Here is a 27,596-nt window from a genome sequence, read left to right on the forward strand (position 1 = left end):
CGAGCCGAGCCGAGCCGAGCCGAGCCGAGCCGTGCCGTATTGTGCTCTGTGTGCCGGGCCGAGGCGAGTCGGGCTGCGATGGAGAGTGGCGAGGCAGCGAGCCTGCTGGGAGAGCAGGCCCCGGGCCGGCTGTCTCAGTTCAAGACGTACCGTCGGCGGTGGTTTCTGCTGGCCGCCGTGTGCCTGCTGAACTGCTCCAACGCCATGGTGAGTGCGGCGCGGGGCCGCCCGGCCTCTCCGGGACCCGCCGGCTCAGCCCGCTGCGCGGCGGACTCCCCTTAGCTGAGGGGAGCGGGCCGCGGCGGCGAAGGGCGGCGGGGACGGCTCTCCGGGGGGCGGCCCGGGTTGCGGAGGCGGGGGGCAGCCCCGCGGTACCCGGGCGGTCGTGAGCGCAGGAGGAGGCGGAGCCGCTCCTGTGCCGCAGCTCTGGCTGCTGCCGCCCGGGGAGGATGGGGTGACAGGGCTCTCCGGAGCCAAAACCACTTCCCATCTCTTCCTAGAAGCAGCCAAGCAATCGTCAGCACCCTGCCCCGGTGCCCTGTCCCACGTCCACCCCCTCATCCTTGCGGCACCTAGGCTCGGTTGCACTCGCGCAACGCACAGGCGCCTCAGCCCGGCCGTGCTTTAGGGAACGAATAAGCGGCTTTTCCCTCTGAACTTTGTCTCTGGTTACGACTTCGGCCTGAACACCTCCCTTCCGAGCGGTGGGATCCCGGGTGCGGAGGGGAAGGGCAGATGGGGCGGGAGGGTGTGTGCGAGCTGGAAGAGCGCAGCAGGAAGTACCGCAGCTCAGAGCCTGTTCGGGGTGAAGCTGAGCTCGCTGCCGAGTCCGCTCCGCGGGCCGTGGGGGGAACAGAAAGTATTCAGCGCCTGTGAGGGCCGCATATTTCAAACCTAGGAATATGAGAACAGTGTTGAAATTCTGTGGGTAGAGGAGCAGGAGTTAGCTGTGACTTATTGCTGACCTATGACAGCAGACTTACGTGGTCAGGAAAAGGAGCAAGTAGGTTTCTGGTGCACATACAGAACAGTTTAGGAGTGAGTCTGTGCTAAACATACTGGTCTGTGACTTTCTTATTGCCTGCAGGCACTTTATTCAGAAAACCTGATAAAAAGGGATGACAGATAACCCCCCCTGTTGAACAGATCAAAACCAAATTCAGTAATTTTTGAGATAAATATGTAAAGTTTTCCTGTACCACCTCCTGGTATATGAGATGGAAGCCCAAATCTTTGCTCAAAAGTCATTGAGGGCATTGTCTGATAGTTATCAGACTGATGCAGAATTATTCATGTGCTTGAGGATTACAATGCTGTGAATGCAGGCTGTGTGGCAGACAAGATTAGGCAGTGCAACCTGCAGACATTAAATGCTCAGAAGGAAGAGCAAGTATTCCATGATGCAAGAGCGCTGGAGTAGATGAATGGGAAAACATAGTGAGAATTTGGCTGTATATGGAAAACAAAAAAATAAATGTGGCTCCTCAAGGGAAAAGCAGTGTATCCTTTAAGAGTGTAAAACATCATGCAGAAAAGCAGCGTGAAGCCCTGATGTTTGCTTGCAGATAAGTTGGCACAGCACAAGAACATTAGGAAGAAAAAACCCCATCCTGCTAGAAGTGGACTGTGACAGCAGGGATGACGGAAGCTATACAAAATCTTTACAGGATGTCTTGTCAGACTTTGACTTTGCTGAAAGCTTAACAGTGAAATTGGAGGGTTACTCTAAAAAAAATACCCTTTCAATGCATCTGCAAGTATAAATGTGTCCCAACTCATGTTGCTGTAAATTTCATAGCCATGAAAGATTGTACTATTGTCTGTCCTCTTTATCTCTTGCCAACTTCTCGGTTATCCGCAATATTATTTTGCCCCAGTATGAACTTAAAACAGAACTTCACCACTTCAAAATAGGGTGCTTAATAAATATCTTAGGGTGGAAATACTGTTTCTAAGCCATTGCAAAGGTCTGGAGTGGCAAGTATGTTGATGTAAAAAGTTGTAACCAAACATTTCCTGATGCTAAAGGTTATTCTAAATGTTCCTGATCAAAATGACATTAAAATGGAGGGAGCAGTTAAAAGCCAGTGAAATCAAGGTGGTTGGGTGCTGTTTAAAAGTTCCAGATGGAAAGATTAATTTACCAGTCCTAAGGTGTGAAAATCACTTTGCAAGTTAAGAGGTGTCCTCGATTCCTGTGCAGATGTTGCATGCAGCATTTTGTTCTATGTATACCTGTGTCAGGCTATCTGCAACAGCATATGATGAGGGGTCACAACTTTGAATTGTCTGATTTGGAAAGGATAGATCACCTCATGTGCTGGACCAAGCTTCCAGGACAATGCTTTGTATTCTCTGCTCTTATCTGCGGACATGTGCAGCTTAGTGGCCTTCTCTGTCACTAAAAGTGGCAGACTGGAGACAATCCAGAGAGAGAGAGAGACTGTCAGGAAGACAAGGTAGAAACATCTTAACTGCGGGAATGCACACTTCATCATGCAGCAAGAGCAGGTTGAGAAAGCAGTGTTTCTTAGTTCAGTCTATTTTAAAATCATAATGGTTTGGGTTGGAAAGGACCTTAAGGTCACCTAGTTTCAAGCCCCCTGCTATGGGCAGGGACACCTTCCACTAGACCCGGTTGCTCAAAGCCCTATCCAGCCTGGTCTTGAACACTTGCAGGGATGGGGCAGCTGCAACTTCTCCGGACAACCTGTGCCAGTGCCTCACCACCCTTGTAGTAAAGAATTTATTTCTTATATCTATCTTAAGTCTCCCCTGTTTAAGTTTTTAGATTGAACAGAGCCAGCCCAGACCATACGGTGATGAAAGGGGCACTCTGCCCTACTTCGTCCTGCTCCACGTCATGTGAAAACCCGTCTTTAACCAGAGCACTATGTGGTAAATACGGCATAAAGGGGGCTTTTACACCAGCCATGCTTGGTTTGTACTTGAATATCTATTACTGACCTGAGTTTAAAAGCCACTGTCTCTCCCTGCTGTACAAAGTGGGTACTATCTTGCCAGGGATTGGTTCTTATTTCCCAAATACATCTATTCTGGAAATTCCTAACTAACAGTATAGCATATGAAGCCCTTGTGTTGTCTTAAGAAGGCCATAAGTAGGCATCAGTATAATTCACTTGCAGCCTGCAGTCCTGGGCAGAGAGGTTGTTCTGACCACAGCTAAGCTTAGATGATTGATCCCAGGCTGTCTCTTGCAGCACTCCTGGTGAGGAGCAACGTAAGTCCCAGACTTGTTTTGTCAAACTGATGCTGTGGTTTTAAGTGCATGGGGTTTTTTAATATGCAGTTTTAATATTTAAAAGTATTCATAGCATGCTGACAGTTGCTGTAGCAGTAGACTGCTGAGACAAAGACATCCTCTCTCACTGCTTCCTTCCTATGAAGCTGAACAAGTGAGAACTTTGTGTTTCAGAGGAGGAACTTTTTCTTGTCTTAGCGCTGGGGACAGGGAAATGCACAGAGAACGAAAGAGAATGTTTTGTGCCCTATTCTGTGCTTATCAGTGTGAGCAAGCTGGGGAAAAGGAAGGGAGCAGAGGTTTGGAGCTGGCTTACATTTGGCCAGGTGGTTTCTGACTCATCAGCATAAAGGACTTCTACCACCTCCTAGAGCACTTGGGAGAGGAAGGAGAGGTGATCAAGTGGGGACTGGCATGCTCCAGGGCAGGGCCTGCACGCTCCTAGCCTGTTGCTCCAGCAGTTCCACGGTAGATAGGTGAGTGCTCACAGCTCCTGCTGCCTGGCTCTTGTGTCCTGTACTCCTCCTGAGAGCTGTAGAGACTAGAAGTGTCATCTAAGCAGGAACTGGACCTATACGAATGTTTTGCCTCTGCCCTTACTTGCTAGGCTGCTGTGTCAGCATGGGCGGCTTCAGATAAGGCCAAGGGCTGTTTGCTTCAAGACTGTAGGGTCCTTTTGACCTTGAAGATGAGGACTCCGGTGTAAGGTCTTCATAGCCTTATCCTAACTGCTGCCCAGGGGAGGAGGAGGCAGCCTTCATGTTTCAGAAAGACATCCTACATCACCTTCAAAGCAGTGCCTAAGTGCATGGGAGAGAGGCTGCAGGCAGTGCCAGCCTGGAGATAGGTGAGCTGTGCCTCTTACAAAGCAGAACATCCTGTTTCATGTAATTTGTCCCGTTGGCTCCTCCTTTTCAAGCTGTCCATAACAGGTACTATGAAGGCATTTCTACACTGTGCACAGCTATACAGTACGCCAGACAGTAAAGAACACTACATACGTCAGCCTTAGTTAGCTAGTACCACTACTTACATGGCAAAATGGCTTAATTTCCAACCTGCCTGATTGCATGCACTTGCCATTCTGCAAGTAGATTTGCTTTTCACTTTCAGAATCTTGATTTGCTGATAAGGAGGGCAGACATTGGTTAGTAAGTTGCCTTTCATGAAAAACGAGATTTTTGGTACTGCTTCTGGCAGGACTGTGCCTAGTTATATGTGTATGCATCAATATGTATCACTATTGCTCTTTGAGCTCCAGAAATCCTGGAGCTGTACTTAATTTATGCTGCTTGCTGCAGCTCACAACTGCTGCTTACCAAAGTGTAAAGTCTGTATGGAGTCCTGCCTTCAGCCACTGCAGACAGAGAATCGGTGTTTCACAGTGCACTGGTTACATCCTGCAGAAGTAGGAGAGAGGACAAATGCTGGGCTCCCTTGGGATGGATGGAAAGAAATTGGGTCCTGTAGGTGAAATAGGTCCTGGAGACTCTGGGGGGGAGTGAAAACAGTAAAGGCAACAGGGTAGAGGAATGGAACCTGGAGAAGATGGAGGTAGAAGGGACTGAGAGGAGGGGTTGGGCTGGTACTGGAAGGAAGACAGCTGAATCCGTGTCTGAGAATCAGTTAGGGGTTTACACGGGTATCAGAAAGAGCAACAAAGCGGCTTAGAAATGGGGGCAGGATGGGAACACCTGTAACCTGTTCTTGGTTAGAGGAGTGCCCAAGCAGGCCTAAAATTAGTGGGGGAAGGGAGCAGGCAGTTTCTGGAAGGTGCAGGAGAAGAAAAAAGGTTATTTAGAAGAAAGTTAAAGCAAAGGGAAGGAGAGCTGAAAGTGGAGGCAGTACCAGTCAGACAGCTTGAGTTGCCATGCACTTGCTTTCCAACATGTGGTCTGATGTGCTCCATTGTCAGAGTAGGCGTGGAGTGGGCTTTTCTGTAATCGGGGATATGAATAGAGTGTGTGTGGAAAACATTTCTGTCCTTTTCTTGCAGGGATGGAGCATGGTTACTCAATCATCCAGCCGTGGGCTAAAAGCAGTGGGAGCTGCAGCTGTACTCTCGTACAAGCCAGAACAGGCCTTCAGGTCTTCAGGGGACCTTCTGCCCTCTTCATCAGTTACTGTGCCTGCTGTGTAGAGCACAGGATTTTATAGCAAGTGTGTGCTGTGGAATGACTTCCTGCCAAGACTAGCATGCACTGGAGCGTTCGCTGTCTCTGAGCTCAGGAATCACAGTGAGATGAGCATGTTTCTAAGGCTTGAGCTCAGGAGTAGCTGTATTCTGCTGTGGGTACTGCATAAGATAGGTGTTGAGCAGTCAGGGTGTGGGACTGACCTGGGTGCATTTGGAGCCTCAGAGGCAAGGCACTCCTTATCTGTGGGCTGCCAAGCTGGGAATTTTGACAAAATTTGCTAAAAGGTTTTTGTTAACTGTAGCCCTGAGAGGGCTCAGAAGGGACATCAGCCATAATAGGTGAATGGAAATTGCCTGTCACCATTGCAAGTCAGGAAGAGACATTGACAAGGGGCTGGACTCTCAGTTCTGCTGTTATGACATCCATTGAGCTGCCTTTTGAGGAGTGCACGTGGACATGGATGTAGCAGTACAGTGCATAACACAGGCTCCCCTCGATGCCTTCTACACCTCGCACTGAGGTTCTAGGTCTGTGTGACCACACAGGCAATGAAGCTGATTGCAGTTTGACCAGACCACAAGACCATATTTTCACAAAGGGTTGTGCAGGGATTGAAGAACTGTGTAGGCAACCCTGCAAGGACAGAGGTTGCTCTTTTATCTGTTCCAGGAGCAACCAGCCCACACATTCTCTCTTCTTTTGCATCTGTCATCTACAGTGTTGAGCTTTGATACTGGTTTTGGTGTGGCAAAGCTGAGTGAAGGCCCTTGGGAAATGGAGGAGAAAGGAACCCCTCAGCTTCTACTCTGCTTCTTAAGCTGTTACAGGGCTTAGACCTTGCTAGGAAAGAGCTGCATCATCCTCACCCTGTTCTGCCTGAGGGGATGTGTATCACAGCAGTCCCTGAGTAACTACCAGCCTTGGCAGAGTTTCAGAAAAAGCATGTAGGAGAAGAGGGCGCAAGCTCCCAGCAGAAGAGCTCACTAACTACTGTGCATAAAGTCATTATAGCTGGGAAGGTCCAAAGCAGAAGGTGGTCTACTCACTTGCTTAGCATGGCAATTTCCCTCTGTTGGCAAAATCCAACGGTGCCGTCTCTTTCTTGCCAGGTCACCTGGCGGCCACTTTGTCTGCAGCTGCACCTCAAGCTCCGTTGCCCAGTTCTGAATTTCTCTGTTAGACCAAGACAGGCTAAAGAACCCTTGCCTGAATGGGGACAAAACCATACTTTTTCATAAAGAAACCCACTTCCTATGCTGAAGAACAAGCTCAGGCTTGGGCATGCTGCAGTTTCCCACCTTCTGTGCTCTCACACACACTAGAACTGGCACTCTTGCTTAGGACAGAAATACAGGGCAGCCCAAATGCTTGGTTTTCAGCAGGGAATGGTTTTGCTAGGTCTAAAGGAAACCTGCCGGAGTGCTTGATCCCAGCTTGCCTAGGTGTATACAGCCACTGAAGGCAAAATGCTGTGCTCTGGCATTAGGAGAGTGGCATCACTCTTATAATGATGTCATGCATGGGTGAGTGTCTTGTGTGGAGGAATGGGAAAGGTGAAAATGTACCTCAAGCTGCCTCACAAAATGTACCATCTCTTTAATTACACTGTTCCCTTTAAGGTATTTCATCACCAGCCCAATCTGGAAGACAGTGAGGAACTGAGAATTGCTGGAAATACACAGATGGGTTTTGTTTAGCAGCAATTTAGCATCCCATAATCAAACTAATGCTCATGCCTTAGTGATGTTTGTAGCATTTAAACAGTTACAGTAGCATGAAACATTCAAATTCCCGTCCCAATATGATGCACATCAGTTCTGGAAAACAAAGGTGGGTGAAATTTCTTCCTGAGACAAGACAGTAACATCATTCCAGTATAATACACTATTTCAAGGAATTTTAAAAAGCTCATCTTACTAGGTCTCTGCTGCAAGTCCCCCAATGACCTGGAACAGCCTCCTTGTCTAATGAGTACAGTTTCTTTCAGCACCCAGCATCTTCATCTACCTGATTGTAGAAGCTGAGTAAACACCAGATCCACCCCCTGCCAGACCTTTGACTGATGCCACGTGAGTGTGGGATCAGTCTGAGCCCAGCTTGGTGATGTGAGCTTTGTGTTGAATGCAGGAGATTTAGCATGTCAGCTCCTTTCAGCAAGGAGCAAAGGGCTAACTCTTGGAGTCCTTGCTAGGGCACTGATGATACGTTCAGAATTTCTGTTACTGCCATTTATTTATTGCATCCCTGCAAGGAGAAAGCTTAGCTAAACAATGATTTGCGTGTGGTTGTTCTCACACTTTCACACTAAGAAAGAAGAAAAGCTCATCTTCACTTCTGCTTCCATTCATTGTGGTAGGTTTTATGGTATCCAGTGTGTAAGAAGTAAATAAGAACACTGGAAATAAGAAGCTGCAGAGTGTAGGGGCACACTTTCCTCTGAGGTTTCCCAAGCCCTTTTCAATTACACATTAATGCCGCAGGTGATGCTCTCTGCAGGATGTGGGCTGTGAAGTGGAAGCTTGTGATGGCAGAGAGGGGTACCTGGAAAGACAGTGGCTGGAGTTCTTTTGTAAGAAGCTGTAGCTGAAGTTTTTGTTCACATTTCTGCAAACTTGATCATCATAAGTATACAGCAGCTGTGAGGTCATCTTCTAACAGTGGAGTAGCTTACATTCATATTATTAAAACTTGTTCTCGGGTTAGGCCACCAGGGAGGGCACATTTTCACAAAGAACCCACAGAAGCATCCTTAAAATTGGGGTAGTACCCTTATTTCTTCCTTGTGGGCAAGATCTCAGGACCTGATTTGAGGATCAAAGCACGCGCTGTTTTTCCCAGAAGAAATCAGAAGCAGACAGCAATCTTATGTGCCTAAAATGAGCTTTAGAGAAATATTTTCAGATCTGGCACCGAAAGGTAAAAATGGATAGTTACTGAATAGTTACCTGTTGTGCTTACATGTTCTGAAACACTCAATAATGCAGATTTCTAGACCCTTACCTAGCTGTTGAGTGGGTATAAGCATGGAATAATGTCTTGGCCAACACATAGCAAAGTTGTCCTTACAAGGCCTCATCCAGAGATTGCCAATAACTGTAAATATCAGGCTCATTTTAAGAGGCTCTTAGCTGCAAAGAGGAGATGGCAGGCTCTGTTTGGTTCATGGTAGCATGGAAGGATTGCTTGTAAGAACTGCTTGCAACAGGTGAGTGCATCAGGGGCCAACATATACAACAAGGGGACAGAAAAAGGTACTGACCTCTGCTTCTGCCAGCTACCAGCAGCAGGACTAGGTGACTGGGGATGAGATAGTCAAATGGATTTTGTGCTCTGTGCCAAAATAACAATGATGCCAGTAGTAAAACAGTCCTAGCATGAGTAACTGCAGACATTGTGGGTTTGAATTTTTACTACCAGCTTTATTGTAATTTCAAGGAGAAATTAAGATGGTGAACTCCTTCACAACTCAGTCTGAGGGAATACTACATTTCTGTTCTGCTGGAGGTGTTCATGTTTACCAGTTTTTGCTCTCTACTCTGCAGCTATGGCTGACGTTTGCTCCTGTGGCTGATAAGACAGCGGTCTACTTCCATATTTCCCTGGAGATGGTCAACTGGCTCTCAATAGTGTACCTCCTCATCTCGATCCCATTTGGTCTGGTGGCAACGTGGGTTCTTGACAACTTGGGGCTCAGATGTGCCGTGAGTTGAACTGTTTGATTTTCCTGAGAGTGTTTTCACCTAGAGATAGCAGTATGGGAGTCTTGCCAAATAGTGCAGAGGATGAGAATGTTGAAAGCTCTCTCCTACTTCACTAATAGCTGTTGCATCACCTCCAAGGTGGGGAGCAGTGGAAAAAGTCAGAATAATGTTGTATCTCTACTTGCCTTTTCTTGCTTCAGTTTTTGTTGTCTTAGTCAGCTGACAGGGACAGATGCTGTGGTCTTCTCCTGGGAAGAGCTTGTTGTAAATGGGTAGGCTTTGCTACAGAGAAGTGATAGCACAGCTATTTCATTTGCAGGGCCAGTTTAAGGAGCAGCTGGGCAGGATGCAAGCAAGAGACCCCTGTAATCTCAGAGGTCTGTGCTAAGCCAGCTTGGGATCTCTACGCAGTATTCCCAGAAGCAAGAGTGTTGTAGAATGTGGCACTGAAACACTAGCATGCTAATGGTGTGGATGAGCATTTGCAGCATCTGTAGGCTGAATGACTCATTGCCATGATCTTTGGATTGTCACATCAAAATATGGGTGATGGTGCAAACTTGCAAACGGAACTTAACTAGTGAACTTTGAATATCTCATCAATTCCTTTACAATATCCTCTGTCTTGCATAATATATTATATTGTGGTGTAGTTCTCGTGTTTGGCCAGGACAGCCACCATGGTCTGTAACGTTTCAGGTAACTCACTGTTGGATCAGGAGCATCTTGTAGTGGCCCAAAGGGGTGGTCTGCAGGCAACCTTGCATGCAGTGATTACTAGCACCCAGTATCTCCTGTAGTGCACCTGAGACCTGGCTCAAGCTACTCAATTGTATTAAGTTCTGCCCTTCAGGCTTCAGCACATAAACCATGTCTGTTTCTGCTTGCTGCAGGTGATCCTGAGCGCGTGGCTGAACATGATGGGTAGCATCATCCGGGTGTTCAGTGTCCTGAAGTTCCTGAGCTTGGGTTCCCAGAGTTACTGGTACCTATTTACTGGGCAATGCCTCTGTGCACTGGCACAGCCCCTTATCATCTTTTCACCGACAAAGCTGGCAGCACTATGGTTTCCAGACCACCAGAGAGCAACAGCAAATACGATTGCATCAATGTGTAAGTGATAGCTGCAAAGTAATATTGCTGCATTTATTTGCTTTTCAGAGGCAGCAGGCAAAGGAAACCCTCTGTACTAGACCCTTTTGGCCCTGCATATACAGCTCCGTCCAAGACTCTTGTAGCCATGTGCCTTCAAGGTACTGCAAGACAGCTTTTCCAAGCTGGGGAGTAAGAAGTGGGCCTTAGCCACATCCAGGTGCAGCATTCAAAGTAAGCTACCCAGGTTCCCAACATCCTTCCTCTCTGCAATGACAAGGTGACCATCCTTGAGTAAATATCATAGAGGCTGGGGATAGTCCTCAGCATTGCTAAATCTAATGCCAGTGGTGGCCTTAATTCAGCAACTTGTTAGGGAGGTGTCCAAATTGCATTTGATGCCAGTGGTCACAGTTGCCAAATTCTGTAACTGTATAGAGGTGAGGCTGCTGCAGCAATTTTGTCCGCCAGTTCATTCAGTAGCAAGGCTCAGTGTATGCACACACAGATAAAATATACTCAGCTGGCCACACAGACATGCTGGGGATGCTAGATGCAGCAGCACTATCCATGCAGAAACCACATCTGCCTTGCAAATTGTCTGGAAGCTGAGAAACTGGAGGGGAGGCGCCAGATACACTTGCTCTAATCTCATTCCTCTCTTGCTTTTTTGGACCCTGAGACAGGATACTGTACTTGACAGACCTATTTCATCCCTCCATGTGACATTCTCCTCAGCAGCGAGAAGAAAACTCTTCCTCCTTTCTCCAAAGACTTGAGAGGTGCCCCAGAAACTGGGCTGGCTCACTGGCTCCAGCTAGGAATGTTACAGTACCTAAGTGTGTGGGGCAGCCCTATCTGCCCTTCCCTCAAACAGCCAACAGCCACCTTCTCTCCCTACTGCCCTGGATCTGGGAAGGCATAGGCATGGAGAATAGGGCAGTAAAGGGGCACCCTTATACAGCTTTTCCAATGCTGCTGAAAACCCAGAGCACAGGCACTGTTGTTTAGTAAGAATGGATATATAGTGTCAGAACAAATAAATTCTTCTTGCAGTGCCTTCCCTAGAATAGAATGGACCTGTTGGCCCACCTTGTTTCCCAGGACTCAGACAGACCTTCACCTTGGCTGCTGGAGAAGGAAGTCTGTTGTCTGTGTGGTGTAATACAAGTACTACCAGGGACCGACCACTGGACATTTCGTCCTTCACTGCCCTGAAGGACTCTACCCTGCAGACAACCTACTCTTTTTAAGTGAGAGAGCAGACAAAAGGCATTTCTTCACTCTGTGTAAAAGTAAAAAAAAAAAGTGTCCTCAGTCCTTACAGGATCAAATGGATCTAACTGTAGGACAGAATAAAACTGAAGAGCAAGGAACAGTGGAAACCCAAGATCTGAAGCTGTTCAGTCTGTGGCATGTTGAGATTTCAGTGTGAGGGCTGTATGTACAGTGATTATTATCTGCTGCAACACTTGCATATTGCTGTGCAAAGGGCTTCCGTTAATAATGTCTGGCTACACCCATTACTGTGCTGTACAAAATCAGGATTTCATTTCAAGAAAGTTTAAATATTGCCTAGAAGGAGCATCTGCCACAGCCCCAGTAATTTACTCTGTGGTTAATTACCTCAGTGGCAAATGCCTACATGTTACTTCTTGTCTTGATGCTCCTATCCCCCAGCCATTCAGTCTTGTCGCACCTGTTTGTCAGGTAGTTATGGACAGTCACCTCTTCTCTCCTTTGCGTATAATGACTGAATGGCTTTAAGCCAGTCACCTTATGACGATATTTCCCTTTGCTTCTTCCCACGTATCTCCATGTCTGCATGTTGCTCACTTGAGCTTTCTCTCATCTTGCTTTGATTTATCAATACCCATTTCCTGTGTTAGTGCTAGAGAAGTACTCAGCATTCCAGTATTGTCAGTATCACTGCTGCACATAGAAACCAGTCCTACAGCCTCCTGTCAGTATCCCCTGTGGCTGTGGGTAGGCTTGCATGTGCTTTTGTGACAAAACAAGACCCGGTGGAGCAGCTGAAATCACTATGACTCAGCTGTTCGAGTATTTATTCTATCTTGGTTCTCCCCATCACTTATAGAGACCTACCTACAGAGAAGCAGTGTGGGGCTAAGAGCTGGCTTCTGAAGACCATGAGAAATTCTCCTGTGTCAGAACAGGAAAGACTTGTCTGAGCCCGCTGAAGTCTACTTCATGCATGGGATTCTTCACTTACAGTGGTCTGTCAGCATGTCATTTATCGTTTTCTGCACCCTGCAGAGTTTTAGTGCATCAGCATCACTGTCCACAAAACACACATTCCCACTGCAGAGTACTGCAAGCAAATCCATCAGGACCCGTGGACCATAATGTACAGTTCATTAATGCCAGTGACCTTTTATTTTCTTACTTTTGGCTCATACAATTTCTCTTCTTATGAAGAGAAGGCAGCTGAAACCCTGTACTTACTCAAATAGTCTCACTTAGTCTTTTCAAATTTAGCCCAATGCTCCCATTTCCGCCCCTATCCCACACCTTCAGGAACTGCTTCAGTATGCTGATAGTTCATGGAAACATCTGACAGTAGTTTTCAGGCAGTCCCTTACAATGCCCAGACACATTTTACCCCAGCAGAGAAGCTTTAATCCATCTCCTTGGAAACTGTTGTTTAATTGTGTCTGTGTACTCAGAAGCAGGTAAGATTTCACAAGGATCATAAGCTAGTACTTTCCCAAACACAACAGAAATTCTATGGTGGTTGTGTTCTGTGGCACTGTTAATGATGCCTTAGCAGAATTACAGAACAGACAAGGTTAGAAGGCATCTCTTGATCTTGTCCACCCACCTGCTCAAGTAGGGTTGACTAGAACAGGTTGCCCAGGTTTTGGCTATGTCCAAGGGTGGAGATGTTGCAACTTACCTGAGCATCTTGTTTCAGTGTAAAAAAGTTTATATTCAGACAGATTCTCTGGTGTTACAGTTTCTGCCCATTGCCTCTTATCCTGCCACTGGGCACCACTGAGAAAAGTCTGGTTCCCTTTTCTGTACAATCTCCGATCAAAGTTCTTCACTACAGGCTGAACAGTCCCAGCTGTCCTAGCCTCTTTATGTGTGAGAGATGCTCTGGTCCCTTAATTACGTCTTTGGTCCTTGACTGGACTTACTCCATTAATTATGTATTTTTCTTGTACTGAGGAGCCCAGTACAGGATTCGGCACTCCAGATGCTTCTCACCAGGGCTGAGTAGAGGGGAAGAATCACCATCTTCCACCTGCTGGCAGTGCTCTGTCTAATGTAGACCAGGATGCTCTTGGACACCTTTCTGCAAAGGTGCCTTCCTGGCTCATGCTACACTTCCAGTCTGTCCATGTCCTTCTCTGCAAAACTGATTTCCAGCAGCTTCTCCAGGCTGATCAGTCCCAGCTCTCTCAGTCTCTCCTCACATGACAGAGGCTCAAGCCCCTTAATCATCTTTTTGGCCCTTTGCTGGACCAGTAAGTGCATGTCTCCCTCATACTGAGGAGCCTAGAACTGGACCCCAGATGTGATCTCACTACTGTTAAGTAGAGGGAAAGGATCACCTCCTGCTGATAATATTCTGCCTAATGCAGTCTAGGATGCTGATGGCCTTCTTTATCATGAGGTTGTGTTGCTGGCTCATGGTCAACTTGATGTCCACCAGAATCTTCTCCCCCACATCGTGTCCTTCTCTGCAGAGTTCCTTTACATTTGGTCATCCCCAGTGTGTACTGGTGAAGGGGGTTATTCCTCCCCAGGTGCAGGACTTTATTTTTTCTCTTGTTGAACTTCACAAGGTTGAGTCTCTTGAGGAATATCTGGCAGTGTGCCATCTGTTCTATCATCCACTCCTCACGGTGTCACACTAGCTGTGGGTGCATTCTGCCCTGTTGTCCAGGTTTTTCTTCAAGGTTAAACTGTATTGGCCCAGTACCAACAGTATCAACCCCTGGGGGGCACCACAAGTGACTGACCTCCAGTGACAGTAATCCTCTGGGCCCAGCTATTCAGTTGACTTTCTGTTCATCTCACTGTCCACTTATCTAGCCAGTACTTTGCCAGCTTGTCTATGAGGATGTTACGGGAGACAGTGTCAACAGCGTTAGTAAAGCTGAGATAAAAAATATCCACTGCTCTCCGCTCATCCACCCAGCCAGTCATCTTACTGTAGAAAGCTATTAGGCTGGTTAATCATTTCTCCTTTGCTGACTACTACTGCTCACTTTGTTGTCCTTCATGCGCCTGGAAATGGTGTCCAGGATTAGTTGTTCCATGAACCTTCCCAGGGATCAAAAGGAGACTGGTAGGCCTGAAGTTGCCTGGATTCTCCTTATTGCTGTTCTTAATGATGGGAGTGACAGTCGCTCTGTTCCAGTCCTCAGAAGCCTCTTGAAATTGCCATGACCTACCTTTTAAAGATAACCAAGAATGGCCTTGCAGTGAAAACAGTCTGCTCCCTCAGCACTCATGGGTGCATCCCCTCATCCCATGGACTGTGCATGTCTGGTCTAGTTAATGTTCCCTAACATAGTCCTCCTCCACTAGGGGTAGATCTTCCTTGCTCCAGACCTTAACTTTTAGTCTCAGGGTTGAAGGCCAGTCTTACCAGTAATGACTGAGGTGAAGAAGGCATTGAATACCTTGGCTTTTTCCATTTCCTTTGTCACCAAGTCTCGTGCCCCATTCAGCAGCAGGCTCACATTTTCCTTAACCATCCTTTTGCTGCTAATGTACTTGTAGAAGCCATTCTTACTGCCCTTCACATCTCTCACCAGACTCAATTCCAGGTTGGCTTTGGTTTTCTTAATCCCATTCCTACACTCTAGTAAAAAAATCAACTTTCACTCATTTGACTGTTTGCAGAACATCACCCTAAAAGTGCAAATAATGTCTCCTGCAATTTTAGACATTCCCAGGCTGAGTCCCAGCGATATGGCTGCACACACTGCTCAGCTGTAGCCCCGTAACAATGCAACCCCTTGCTCCAGTACAGGCAAGTGTCCAAGATTTTCTTGTGCTATGTGATTTTTGTAGTTGGTAGCAGAGATAATCTTGTATGGCAGCTTGGGCTTTACTGGGGAAATATATTGGCTTGAAAGGTGTCAATTTAGAGGGCTGTCACTGCGTTCTCCTGCTTCTCATGTCTTTTGTCAAATAAGTACAATGGCATCCTTGTGACCATCAGGAATAGCATTGCCAGCATCTTGAGCGAGGTCCTCTGTCCACATCTGAAGAGCTGTGTCCTGTTATAGGCTCCTCAGTACAAGAAGAACATGGATATATTAGTGTAAGTCCAATTAAAAGCCACTAAGACAATTAAGGCGATGCAGCATCTGTCATGTCAGCCAAGGCTGAGAAAGCTGGGACTGCTTATCCTTGAGAAGGCTCAGGATGAGCAGATCAGGGGGATCGTATCCATGTGTATATATACCTGATGGCATAGGAGCAGTAAACAATGGAAAACTCTTAATTGTTACTGCTGCTATATAACATCAGCACAGATGTCACAGGGTTTGTCCATCTTCATTTTGTTCCTTCAGCTTAGCGTTTACTGAGGCAGCCTTGTGAGGGTTAGGACACTAATTTATAGATGAGAACCAATCTGTAGGGAAACAGATTGAGACAATGGGCTTCATGGGGGTGAGGGAATAATGTGGCAACAGTGAGACCACAGAATCGACTTCTCCAAGTGTTGCCTTCCTGGTTTCTCCCTTTATATGCCTCTTTCTGTCTTTATTCATTGCTTTGCTGCACACTGCAGCTCTGGTGCTGACTGGCAGTAGGGGTGAACACGTGATTCTGACTACTTGCATGAAAAAGTGTCTCTCTTTTATTTCCTTCCAGCCAATCCCTTGGGTATTCTAATAGCAAATGTGCTGTCACCTGCACTAGTTCCTGAAGGAAAGCGCATCCCATTGATGGTAAATGAAAACTACTTAAATCAGCCAGCTGGGCTGATTGGGGTCCAGCGAATAGATTTATTTGGAGGCAGTGGTGCTGGAAAGACTGGTAACATGTCTTTAATTTGTGTTGTGTAGCTGGGTGTTTATGCCGTCCCGGCGGTAACAGCTTGTGCTCTGGCAACCGTGGGGATTCATGAGAAGGTGCCTCCAACACCTCCTTCGGCCAGTGCCACTACTTCTACCTCCCAGCCGTTCCTCGCAGGGCTCAAAATGGTAAGTGCTGTAGCACAGAGAGAGACCGATGCTGGAGAGAGGGATGCAGCCCTGCTAGACAGGGATATGCTGGGGAATCTGCTGACAAAGCAGACATGGAACTGCACTCCACCAAACCTGCCATGGAAAGCTCCCTGAAGGAGACCAGGATCCCTTCCCTTCCCTTCCTTCTTCCCTTCCCTTCCTTCTTCCCTTCCCTTCCAGTTCCTTCCTTCCAGTTCCTTCCTTCCAGTTCCTTCCCTTCCCTTCCCTTCCTTCCTTCCGTCCTTCCTTCCTTCCTTCCGTCCTTCCTTCCTCAGGGAGCAGAAGCTGCTCACAGCAAAGCTGTGAGAGATGCTCTCTGAGCATTGAGCTGTGGCCTGGCTGCCATTTGGCTAGCCCATATAGGCACAGCTGGGCTCATCCAAGAGGACTACTTAACATGAGCCTTCTGAGCAGCTCAGAGATCATATGGCAAAGGAAGAATTTGGGCACTGAAGAGACCATTCCTCCCCATATTGGAACTTGTTCTCTGACTGGAGTGACAGGAGAGAGCCAAACTCCTCTAATGATCATGGGGTTGACCTGTCAACATTTCCAAATGAGGGGTCAGAGCCACCGACCCTCAACTTCTACTGTTACAGCCAGGCCTTTTTGCCCCCTCCACTTATTTAAATTATATGTTAACTTCTTTCTCTAGCTCCTGAGAAACAAGCCGTACATCATCCTGGCAGTGTGCTTTGGAGGAGGAATTGGGATGTTCACCTGCTTTTCAGCTCTGCTAGAACAGATCCTTTGTGAAAAGGGGTATTCAAATGTGAGTCTGCCTTCTTTCCTGCATGTTGCCCACATATAAAATTGATTTTCACTGACAAGGAACTCTGAGCAAAATGAAGACAGCTGAATACAGTGCACTGTCTTAAATCTTATTTGCTCATATTATCTAACATAGATTAAGCAGCATGTTAATCCAGAGCACAGTCTCTCAGTATAGAGGATGATCTGCATTTTCATTACTGCCCATGGTCAGGCTCCCATCTGCAAATGAAAAGCCTTTACTTATCAAACACTTTTTGTGGGAAAAAATAAAAAAGAGTAGTGTGGGTTTTCTTAGCCACTCCAGACCACTGATACCTATGCAGCCTTCTGAGACTTTCCCCAGAGTGGGATGGGGCCCAGGCAGGCACTAGAGTGAAGCTGAAGGCAGGTTGAGGCAAGTACCTTTTCCTCCTTGCAGTCTTTCATGAACCCAGGGCAGCAGATGAAGTCACAGGTACTGTGACGGTTGTTTCCCCACCCTTCTCATGACACCAGCCATGTGCTGCTTTTTCAGTTGAGCACAGTTTGTGCACAGCTGATTCCTCCTGCGTGCTCCCTGCAATAGCAAGGGTCTGCCCCAGTTCCGGTGTTTCCCCTCAGCCAGGCAGCACTTCAGTCCTGCTGCTTGTATTCCCATGGAGGTCCTCTTAAAGTACCCCTCCAGCTTTTGTGTCTGCACATCCACATCTCTGGTCTCTGCACTCCCTCCCAGCTCCCAGGTCTGATATGTGGCCCAGTACTCTGTAGCCAGGTCACATTTGCACACTCCATTGGCTTTGAAGTGACAATTTTTTAAACTTGGTAGCCTTGCTTTGTGTGCACCACAGTGCCTTAGTCTGTGTGTGACTTGCTTGTCCTGGCCCTTTAGCCCACAGAAGCTATTTCAGATACCCTTTCCTTCCAATCTGCCCCTGAGGCTCTGAAAAATGTTTACCCAAATGTGTTAAAACTTCCCTGCTTTCAGAATTGGTTTCTGCATTTGAATTTTTATGGAGCTGAAGGAGGAGGACAAAGTCATTGCAGGCAACAGAGCATGTACCCCATGCTAGCTACTGCTCACTGGCTCTCTAATTAGACCTCCTTGCTACAGCCAGGTGATGCTGTGTCTCATCTAACACACTTTGGGACTGCCTGCCTTGTGGTCCCTGCTAAGAAAAGGGTCAGGAGCATAATTATAAACAGGAGCAGATCCCAAAGCAGTTGGACCTGTTACCAGGTGTGGACAAATCACCTGATTACCCATAGAGTACAGTCACATGCATGGGCTGGAGCATTTAATGCCAGGGAACTGCTGCTGCTATGCACCAAGCCTCCCTTGCTAGGTTTGCAGGGACCTGTTGTCCATAGAGACCTTGGGAGTGCTGTGCCCCAGCTGTCCACTCACACTTGGAGCAACACCTCAGCCCTGTTATTTGCTACTCAGCCCTATGGAGGCCTCATGTATTGCAATGGACCAGGAAGCTTCTCCTACCTCAGTAGCAGCAGGCAGAAGGGTCAGCAACACTAAAACCTCTTTCCTGACTGCTCTACTTGCTCAGTTTCTTGTTCTTCTGCCCTCCAGGAATTTGCTGGCCTGAATGGTGCACTGTTCACAGTGTGTGGTTTGTTGGGTGCTTTCCTGCTAGGCCTGTATGTCGACCGGACAAGAAAGTTCATAGAGTCCACCAAGATTTGTTTCTGTTTGAGTGCACTTGCCAGCATCGTGTTTGCAGTGGTGAGTTCTCCCTTGCGTTGCACCATACCTGTGGGGTCAGTTCTGTTGCCATCCAATAAATGACCAACTCAAACCACGGTCATCTGATGTCACAGTATTCAGTAAGCCACCTGTTACACTTTGCAATGATCCCTTTTGGCTAGGAATGTTTTAAAGAAAAACCCTGTACTTAGGATTTCACAGTCACTGTGGAGCCTGAGATATATTCAGGATATAAGTAAATTGCCATAATTTTACTTGTTCACATTAGATCACCATGTTTGTTTACTGTCCGTAAGACCACTCTTCCCAAAAAAAGATGGAATTACTAAATACTCAGCTTACAAAAAATGAAAAAGAATGCCATAGTTTTTCCAACACTCGTTTTCAACAGTGGTGGCTGCCAAGAGTGTCAGATTAGCAGAAAGGACCTAGTTACTTGCCTGTTTCTGCAGTAGTTCCTCAAGGAGTACAAGACATAAGAGAGAGGCAGAAGAGGGAGGCACTTGAATCCAGCCAGGAAAGGAATGCAGAACCCGGAGACTTTACTCCCATGGAGCTGGAGTGCAAGTACTGCAGTCGAGCATAGTCGTTGCCAATGGGAGCCATCACCCAGCAGGAGCCTGAGCATGAGGCAGAGGACTCCTAGCAGTGCAGAGGATCCAGACTGGTGCAGGACTCTGCTTTTTCAATAGACTTGTGCTGTGCATTTCTTCTGTGTGTTGAAAAATTCAGTTTCAATACAGCATGATCACATGTGCCCCTGGGCCAAGATCCCAGTGATGTTAACTCTACTTTGAAGAGACAGACAAATGCAGTGCCTTTCTCAGTGTAGGACAAGATGCCTAAAGCAAACCTTTCATTTTCCTTCTTAATACTTTGGCATTTGTTAGGGGGATGCTCTGAATACAAGTCAGCGTGCCTGGGCTCAGGTAAAGCACGGCATAGGCAGAAGACTGTATTAGGAGCAACAAGCAGACCTTTCCATCCTCCCCTTCTCTCCACCACATTCATCCCGTACAGATGGGACGTTCAAAGTAGTAAACCAAAAAACACCTCTTCAAATTTGCTTGATGCCTTCATGCTTTGAACTCAGGTTCCAGACAGAGTTTTCCTTGCCTGTACCAGTTCAGCTGCACCAGGCCTGCTTCAGCCATGCCAGTTCAGACACCTCATGTTCCTCTGTGTGACTTTCTTACATGATTAAGGAATGAGGTATCAGCACTGTAGCTACAGGATATATGTTTTTTTCTTTCTAGCATTGGCTGGACAAGGCTATGCACTTTCCTCAAAAGTTAGGGACAAAGCTGTTCTAGGCACTAAACTGATCTTGAGGGTTTATGAATGTTTCAGGGTTGATTTTTTTGTTTGTTTGCTTTGTGGGGGCTCTTTGTGGTAAAACCCCAGTGTTCCAAACATGAGTCTGCCATGATAAGGAATAATTTCCTTTGTCACTGAGCTGATGCAACCGTGGAATAGTCTTCCTTATCAATGTGCTGCAGCGACCCAGTGAATTGTCACATGTAACCCAATGCAAACACCAATTCTTAAATGTTAGCTTGACCTAGGAGAAAGGTGTGTGTTTCACTTGGTGCTAGTATGCTTCTGATAATTTTCTGACCAGGAAGTCAAGTCAGATATATGACCACACTACTGCCTTTCAGGTAATTCTGCTGATCCTGTCTCTCCTTGCTTAAATTCAACAGATAAATCTCCATCATGTAGCCATTTGTTGACTTCAGAGGGTTTGGAGGTAAGAGATTTCAGGAACAGATAGGGAAGGTACTGGTGAGAATACAGTCCTTAGGACTTCCTGCAGGTTATGGGTTCAGAGATTTTCTGTGCAGCTGTGCAGACATTGAGACTTCATTGTTTCTCTTCTGTCTGCAGACTTCTCGGTTCAGAAACCAGGCTGTCATGCTAGCCATAACCAGCTCACTCTTTGGTTTCTTTGGTTTTGCCATCTATCCTATTGCCATGGAGTTGGCTGTGGAGTGTTCCTACCCCGTGGGAGAGGGTACATCTACAGGCCTGATTTTTGTTGCAAGGTAAGGAGGCTTGAGTTTGAACACATATGCACACACACACACACAGGGGTGGGGGAGCAAACAAAGAAAAGTGAGGACATCAGTGGTAGCCACCCTGTGGCACTTCCTTCTGATGTCCGTGCACATGACCATGATAAAGGGGAAGCTGGCTGCCTGAGCCATAGAGCCGAAGAGCTAAGGTTTTACAGGAAGGAGGAGCGTGTGAAATTGGTGCAAGAAAAGCAAGAAAGAGTGCGAAGGTCTCCCTTGCTTGGCACAAATCAGGATTTAACCGTGCCCAGAATCACTTAACCTTTGAAGCAGATGGGGTCTATGTGCCTGAAAGGGGCACTCATTCCCATGGCAGTACAGGGACTTGACAGGTCCCATTACTCTGCTAAGGGAGATGGGGCTCATCACTCAGAGGGCAGCTGACCACAACAGATGGGGTAGTGACTGTGCTTCATGTGGTCAATTTACATGCCTAGGGTTGGCACTGGACTAAAGCAGGAATGACTTGTTGGAGCCCTAAGCAGATACGCATGGCCTGGTGCCATATATGTATGTCAGGTGGAGCTGCAGAAGCAAGAACATCAGTCAGGGGGGCATTAGGCACTGCCTTTGAAGGCTGTTGTCTCCCACTTGCTTTGGACTTCATTGCCTCATTCATAGCCTGCCAGCTATGAATGAGGAAGAAGCTGAAGTCATTGCCTGACTTCTTCCCATCCTCAATCCTGCAGTGAGAGGTATTTCTAAGTCTCTGCCCAGTGACTCAGCCTCAGCTCCTTGACAGCTGTAGTTCATCTGCATGCCTCCGGAGGGAATATATAGTGCTCCTACCATGCTGCCACCATGTCTGGAGCACGCTGAAAGGCTGAACTGGATACCGTGTGAGCAAGGGCCAGTTAACCAAGCACCTGGCCCAGAGGAAGGTGGCAGTAGCTTTCTTTGCTCCAGAAAGGGGCTTCATGTTGTTCTCACTGGGGAAGCTGGGCTTGTCTGCAGCACTGATGAATCAGGCAGGTATCATAACCACACTGGCTTCTCCCCACAGCCAAATTGAAGGTGTGATTTTAATGATTCTGCTACAAGCTCTCACCGTCCATGTTTCTGAGGATCCATCCTCCACCTGCGCTCTTGACCAGGATGGAGCCCTGGACTGGACAAGTATGTATATCCTTGGGAAACGATGGTGGACACTTGGTTGCACCCCATGTGCCCCCACTTTCCTGCAGGTCTCAGTGTGAGGGAGCCTGCAAGACTGATGGGTGTGGTAGCCAATCTCTTAGCCCCCTTTCCCAGTCTGATGTTGCACTCCTTGTTGCTCCTGCTAAACCAGGCTTGCAAGATTGGAATGGGAAGACATCTAAGGTGCCATGGATGCTGCTGCTGACTCTGGGTTAAAATTTCTCTTACGGCCACCCTGCAGTGACCTGACCACCAAGCTAGAAAGCAGCTGTTCCGGGGGGAACACACTATCCATGTAGCACAGCCTATGCTGCTTTGCAGTGTGGGTGGCTGAGACTACAAAGGCTTTGATTGAAAGCTTTGTCCCTTGCTTCTGCATACACAGCTGCCGGTTTGTAACATGCCAATACAGCTTTGTTCTGACTTATTCCATATTCCAAACAGCAACTGGAATGAACAGGAGCACAACTGTGTTTTCGCTGCAGGCTAAACCCTGGTCTTGATCTTTCAGCTGGTTCATATTTATGTAATACTGACCCTGAGTTCTGGGGACACACCATAAGACAAAGGTTGGCTAACATGTCTGAAGGCTGAGCAGAAGCTCTGTAGAACAAGCTCCAATAGCTGTCAGGGAACAAGGCTTCACAATAACTGCCCCCTAAAAGCAATTTGCTTTTTGTCTGAAAGCATGCAACTCTTCATCTTGTCAAATAAGAGCTGGATGGCATGGTAGGAACCCATTCCTGCTTATCTGTGGTCTGATACTCACAGGGACATCTGTGGATAAAGGCATGGAGGTATTTATTTAAGACACTGCTGGAATAAGAATGTAACTACTTCCAGGTCTTCTTGCATAGCCCTTTAGATGTACTTTTTTTTTTTTTAATTCAGAAAAGGTTCTTTCAACACAGATTTTTCTTTGATTGAAGTTTATCCTTAGTGAACCCTTCCTACACTTTGCTCTCAGATGATACAAGAAGTATTACCTGAGTGGACCTGTTCGCTTACTAAGTTTAAGTGTTTTGATTCAGTCTTTCTCATAACTTTATTCACCATTCCCCAACACACAAACATCTTCACATAACCCCTCACAAACACATTCTGTGCACCGGTGTAAGACCTCTTAACCTGTGGGGTTATGCAGAACAAGAGTCCTGGAAACCTCCCACATTTCACCCAAATCCTATGCCAGTGTTGCATGGCTGTTACTAGACTGGCACTGCTCCACCGTGAGCTGCACACTGTCTTCAGGGGTAGCCTCAGGAGGTGATCACTCAGGCTGTGCAGGTGCTGGGAGCTGACCATGACACTTCTGCACCCATGGGGAGTTGTGAAATCACTGACTAAGCATGTGTCTTCCTTGCAGCTCCAGTTCTGGTGCTGGCTGGCCTCTGCAGTGCTATGGCTTGTTTCTACGTCATCTTCTTCCACACTGACTACAAGCGGCTCCGTGCTGAGACAAACAGTGGTGATTTGGCTAAGGCAGAAGATACAGCAACAGCAGATGTTCCTGAAGCCTAGCCAGGCCAAAAAGGGGATGCCAAGGACCTAGTAAGGGAAGAACTCAGGTCTTTGGGCAGGGACCATGACTGCAAATGCTCAGCTGGCACAGTGGGATATCAGGATCCTGTTCCATAACAGGCCAGGGCTAGGGCAGAGTCATTGGAGCACCTTTGCTGTGCTTCCCTCAATGTTGTATTTATTAGTGAGTCTGGGCTGTAAGAAAGGCTGTTCCGCCAGAAGGGTCAAAGTGGAACTGGACAATTATGCAGGTAACAGGGTTATCTGACTTGAGTGAAAGTAAAAATATGTTGCAGAGGAGAGGAACATTATATTTCAGCCATTTTGTTAATTTTCACGTGCTTGGATTGTGGGGGTGGGACGAAGCTTTGAGAGGGGTGGAAGCCATACCTGTCACAGACCTAGTGGAAATCTGTTTAAGGACTGTGGTTCTTGCACAGCGCAGCAACTCACGTGCTCTTGAGTTTTGAGCTAATTATGCCTCTTAGCTAAAGGGCAGTAGGAGCTAGAACAACCTTCCACTGCAGCAGGTAAGTGTAGGTATGTGATCTGCAATATAAGTCTGTTCCAATGAGCCACTTTGTCCACTCCTACAAACAGGAAGAGCCTTGCCTACAGTGCTGCCTGTGAAAGAAAGCAGCAGATGTTAAATAGAGCAGCATTTCTTACCTTTCTGGTGTCCTGCGAGATGCTGGGACATTCAGGATAAGCTTGTTCTACTTGGTTTTCTGTTCCTTTTCCACGTCTCCTGCAATTCCAGTGGTTTAAATTTTCCATAAGATGAACTTGCTGGTCTAAGATTGGGGTAGGTCACCTTTCCTGGGCAAGTCATGCTGTCCTATAGGGAACACTGAGAGGACAGCTCATTTTTAGGGGAATGATAGAGCAGTGCCTCATGAGGTGGAAGCTGGCAGAAGAACTAGCAAAGGTGATCACTTGGAGAATGCAGAGACCTGTCATGTTTCTGCAGATGATAGGGGCTTTTGGGAGGAGACCAAGTAAGAAACATCATCAACAAACACCTTCCAGCTCTCTCTACAACTGACAGCTGTTCTTTAGTGTTAGAATGGATGGATAGTGACAGAAAAGATCCTATTTGGAGTTCAGTTACCCTAACAATTGCAATGGGTACAACTGTATTTTTCATTTTACAGTACTTCTGCAGCAGTTCATTGTCCTGCTTAGGTGTTCAGGTATATATGTATAACCTGACAACTTTGTAATATTTACAGAGGTAAAAAAAAAATAGATAGGACTTGGTGATGCTTCATACCATGCATCTTGCAAGGGGATCTGAGTACTTACTGATTAAGGGAACTTGATGCAAATTGGACCGCTGGCTTTGCCCAGTCCAGCTAGAAGATAATCCCAAAGCAAAGAATGTGCCTTCCATGAGGAACACTGTACTGATTGTTCTTTCAGTGCCTGAATTCTCTTCCCCATTAGCAACTGGAAAGCTCTCCCTTTGTAAAACACGTAGCTGCATCCTTTAGAGAGCCAGCTAGTCCCTATAGCTCAGTCTTGCTCTCAGCAGTAAGTACTGTCAAAAGGAGCAGGAAGGAAGTCTGCAACTGAGGTGAAACAAGACCGGTTTGGACCTGTTGGAGGAATGAGGTTAGCTGTCTTTTCTGAAACTAGCTGGTCAGTTCTTCAGCCCTGGGCCTAATATACTGAACAGATTAACAACAAATTTACCTGCCACTCCTGAGTCCTACTGTACTGGGAAGCAAGAAGCACTTTGTACTTTATAGTTTTATATATTTACAAATACTTGTTTTTAATAAAAGGGTTTTAATAAAGATTTAATAAAATATTAATCTTTTCTCAACACATTAAACTAATAAAAGTATTTTTAGATGCAAGGGTGCATCAGATCTGCTATGTAGCACAAACCAGAGGTCTCCATATTTGCCAGATGTACATTAAGTTGTACTCAAAATGATGATGCGGTGTCCCAGATCCTCAAAATGACTATGTGAAATTAGCTGTAGATTAAACTAGAGTTAGCTCTATTTTGAAAGACTGGTTAAAGGAGCGAGGAAGTACTGCTTTCAGATACCTCCAAAATCTGTCATTGGCAGAGAGTCTGCCTTGCACCAGCAAAGACACTCTTATCTATCCAAGCATTTAAAAGAGATTTGAAATGAGATTTCTCTCTCTACTTATGCATCAGACGTACAGGTGCGTGAGGCTAATTCTGAATTCCTGATGAGTAGTGGAGCAAGCTGCCTGTCCAGTATACAGTTAGTCATAACGCTGGCATGCCATAGAGGCATTACAGCACTGCTTACAGCAATGCCAGGTAGCTCTCACAAACACCTACCTTGCACTATCAGCTGTTCCTGCTGGCTCAGCTAGCTTCACATTTTGTCTTTAGAATGAAAGAAGCTCAAACTTATGTGCTAGTCTGTAATGGCCACCATAGATCAAGTCGGTTTACTGCTGTGTGCTCTTTCCCTCAAGACTATCTAACTGTTCTCTCACAGCTCACATGTGTTGTTCCCTGGAAAGCCTATGGAAAGCGTGAAGATGAAATCTTGGCAGGACAGAGGGATTTTGATGTTAAGGCATGGGCTGAGTATGCTGGGAGTGGACCCATTTTCTGCCCAAGAAGGGCTCTGGTTGCCCAAACAAGTCTGTGACACTTGTAACCCCAGCAGACGCTTCTACAATCGGTCTGTAGGGGTCACTGTAAGACCACCTCCTGCAAAGGTGAAGTGATCTGTTCTCACTAGAGGCCGCCTCATTTTGTAAATCCAAAGGACAGTGACAAAGAAGTCAGCCAACTGCTTCCATCACAGCTCTGGATCCTAGAGAAGCCCTCTTAAACAGGCAAGGATACACACTCTTGCATCATGCACAAAGCTGGGGCCTGGACAACTTATATTGCAAGAAAAGTTGTTCAGCAACCAAGACCTACACAGCAGGCAGTCTTGAGGCCCCTAGAGTAGCTCAGTCCAAAGGCTTTCTGCAGGATACTATCACCACTTGTCTCTAGGGCAACTCTGCTCAGTGAGATACCCTGACAGGCTTCCTGCAGCCCCTCAAAACAGCTAACTCTCTGTTCTTTCTCTGCAGCCTCCAGTAGGGACTGCAGGGGACTGGCAGAAGGGCACGTTCACATGAGCCTGGGGATGAGGTATGCTGCAGTCTGAAGACCAGTTCCTGCCCACCCTCTCCTGTACTGGCCAGGCTTGGCTGCGCATGCTAGGAAGGCAAAAGGGGCAGGGGCTGTATTGGAGAAAAGCAGCACATGGGATGCTCCTGTGAGTACAGCCACCTCATTAGAGACCTGTAGCGAGGTTCAGGTGAGAGCCTTTGCACTGCTATGAGATGAGCTGTCAGTGTCCAGTACTCCCATGCTGCACCTCTCACAGGGGACAGTGGACATACCAGCGACGTCCACGCTGCCTCCACGGATGCTTGCACACCAGCACAGGCAGGCCTGCCTCTATGGGACTGAGTCACTGGCTGGAGTTAGGGTGGAGGTTGTCTACATTTAAACACCAACTTCCCCCCCATTAAAGCAAACAAAACTAACAACAGTACTGTCTTTTTAACTAAGTTAAAATAAACTTGTCATCAAAGTGTTAAAGAAAAAATCTGGGGAAAATTTAAGACTGAAGATTACTTCTTTTTTCTTTGAAAGAAATAAAATAATGTAGAAAAGCCCCCAAACCTTTGTATAAACTGAAAGAGAGAAAAATACTGCAGTGATTGGAGCTGTCAGTAGAAGCAACACGTCATTAAAAGCCCTCAAATTACGACAAAGGCCAGAGTAAACATTCTGTTAGCTTTTATTGCCCTTTTTGGGGGACCACTGTATTCAAACACCTCTAGCCCTGAGCAGAGACTCAGTAAGCAAGACAGACACAGGTTGAAAGCGAAAAGCAATTGTATTTTGGTGCTGCAAAAGACTTTCTTGTGCCTCATGCCTTTCTAAAATACTTCTTTTCTTCCACTCCCCACATCCTCAAGACCTGTT

The 27,596-nt window shown here is 46.8% G+C and overlaps 1 protein-coding gene across 2 annotated transcripts; it reads left to right on the plus strand.

The window, feature by feature from the left end:
• Positions 1–27,380, plus strand: SLC49A3 (solute carrier family 49 member 3). Of its 2 annotated transcripts, XM_065662751.1 has the most exons (11): positions 1–207; positions 8,943–9,101; positions 9,995–10,214; positions 16,053–16,129; positions 16,247–16,384; positions 17,064–17,180; positions 18,744–18,896; positions 20,766–20,923; positions 21,957–22,069; positions 23,457–23,641; positions 26,690–27,380. In XM_065662751.1, exons 1-10 carry the CDS (start codon positions 79–81, stop codon positions 23,609–23,611), a joined length of 1,419 nt encoding a protein of 472 aa, XP_065518823.1. In that variant the 5' UTR covers positions 1–78; the 3' UTR covers positions 23,612–23,641; positions 26,690–27,380. The 2 variants fall into 2 exon arrangements, with proteins under 2 accessions (XP_065518823.1, XP_065518822.1); XM_065662750.1 differs by lacking the exon at positions 26,690–27,380 and having other exon boundaries at positions 23,457–25,439.
• The last annotated feature ends 216 nt before the right edge of the window (positions 27,381–27,596 follow it).

This window comes from Lathamus discolor, chromosome Z, assembly GCF_037157495.1.
Source record: "Lathamus discolor isolate bLatDis1 chromosome Z, bLatDis1.hap1, whole genome shotgun sequence".
In the NCBI taxonomy this organism is placed as follows: domain Eukaryota; kingdom Metazoa; phylum Chordata; class Aves; order Psittaciformes; family Psittacidae; genus Lathamus; species Lathamus discolor.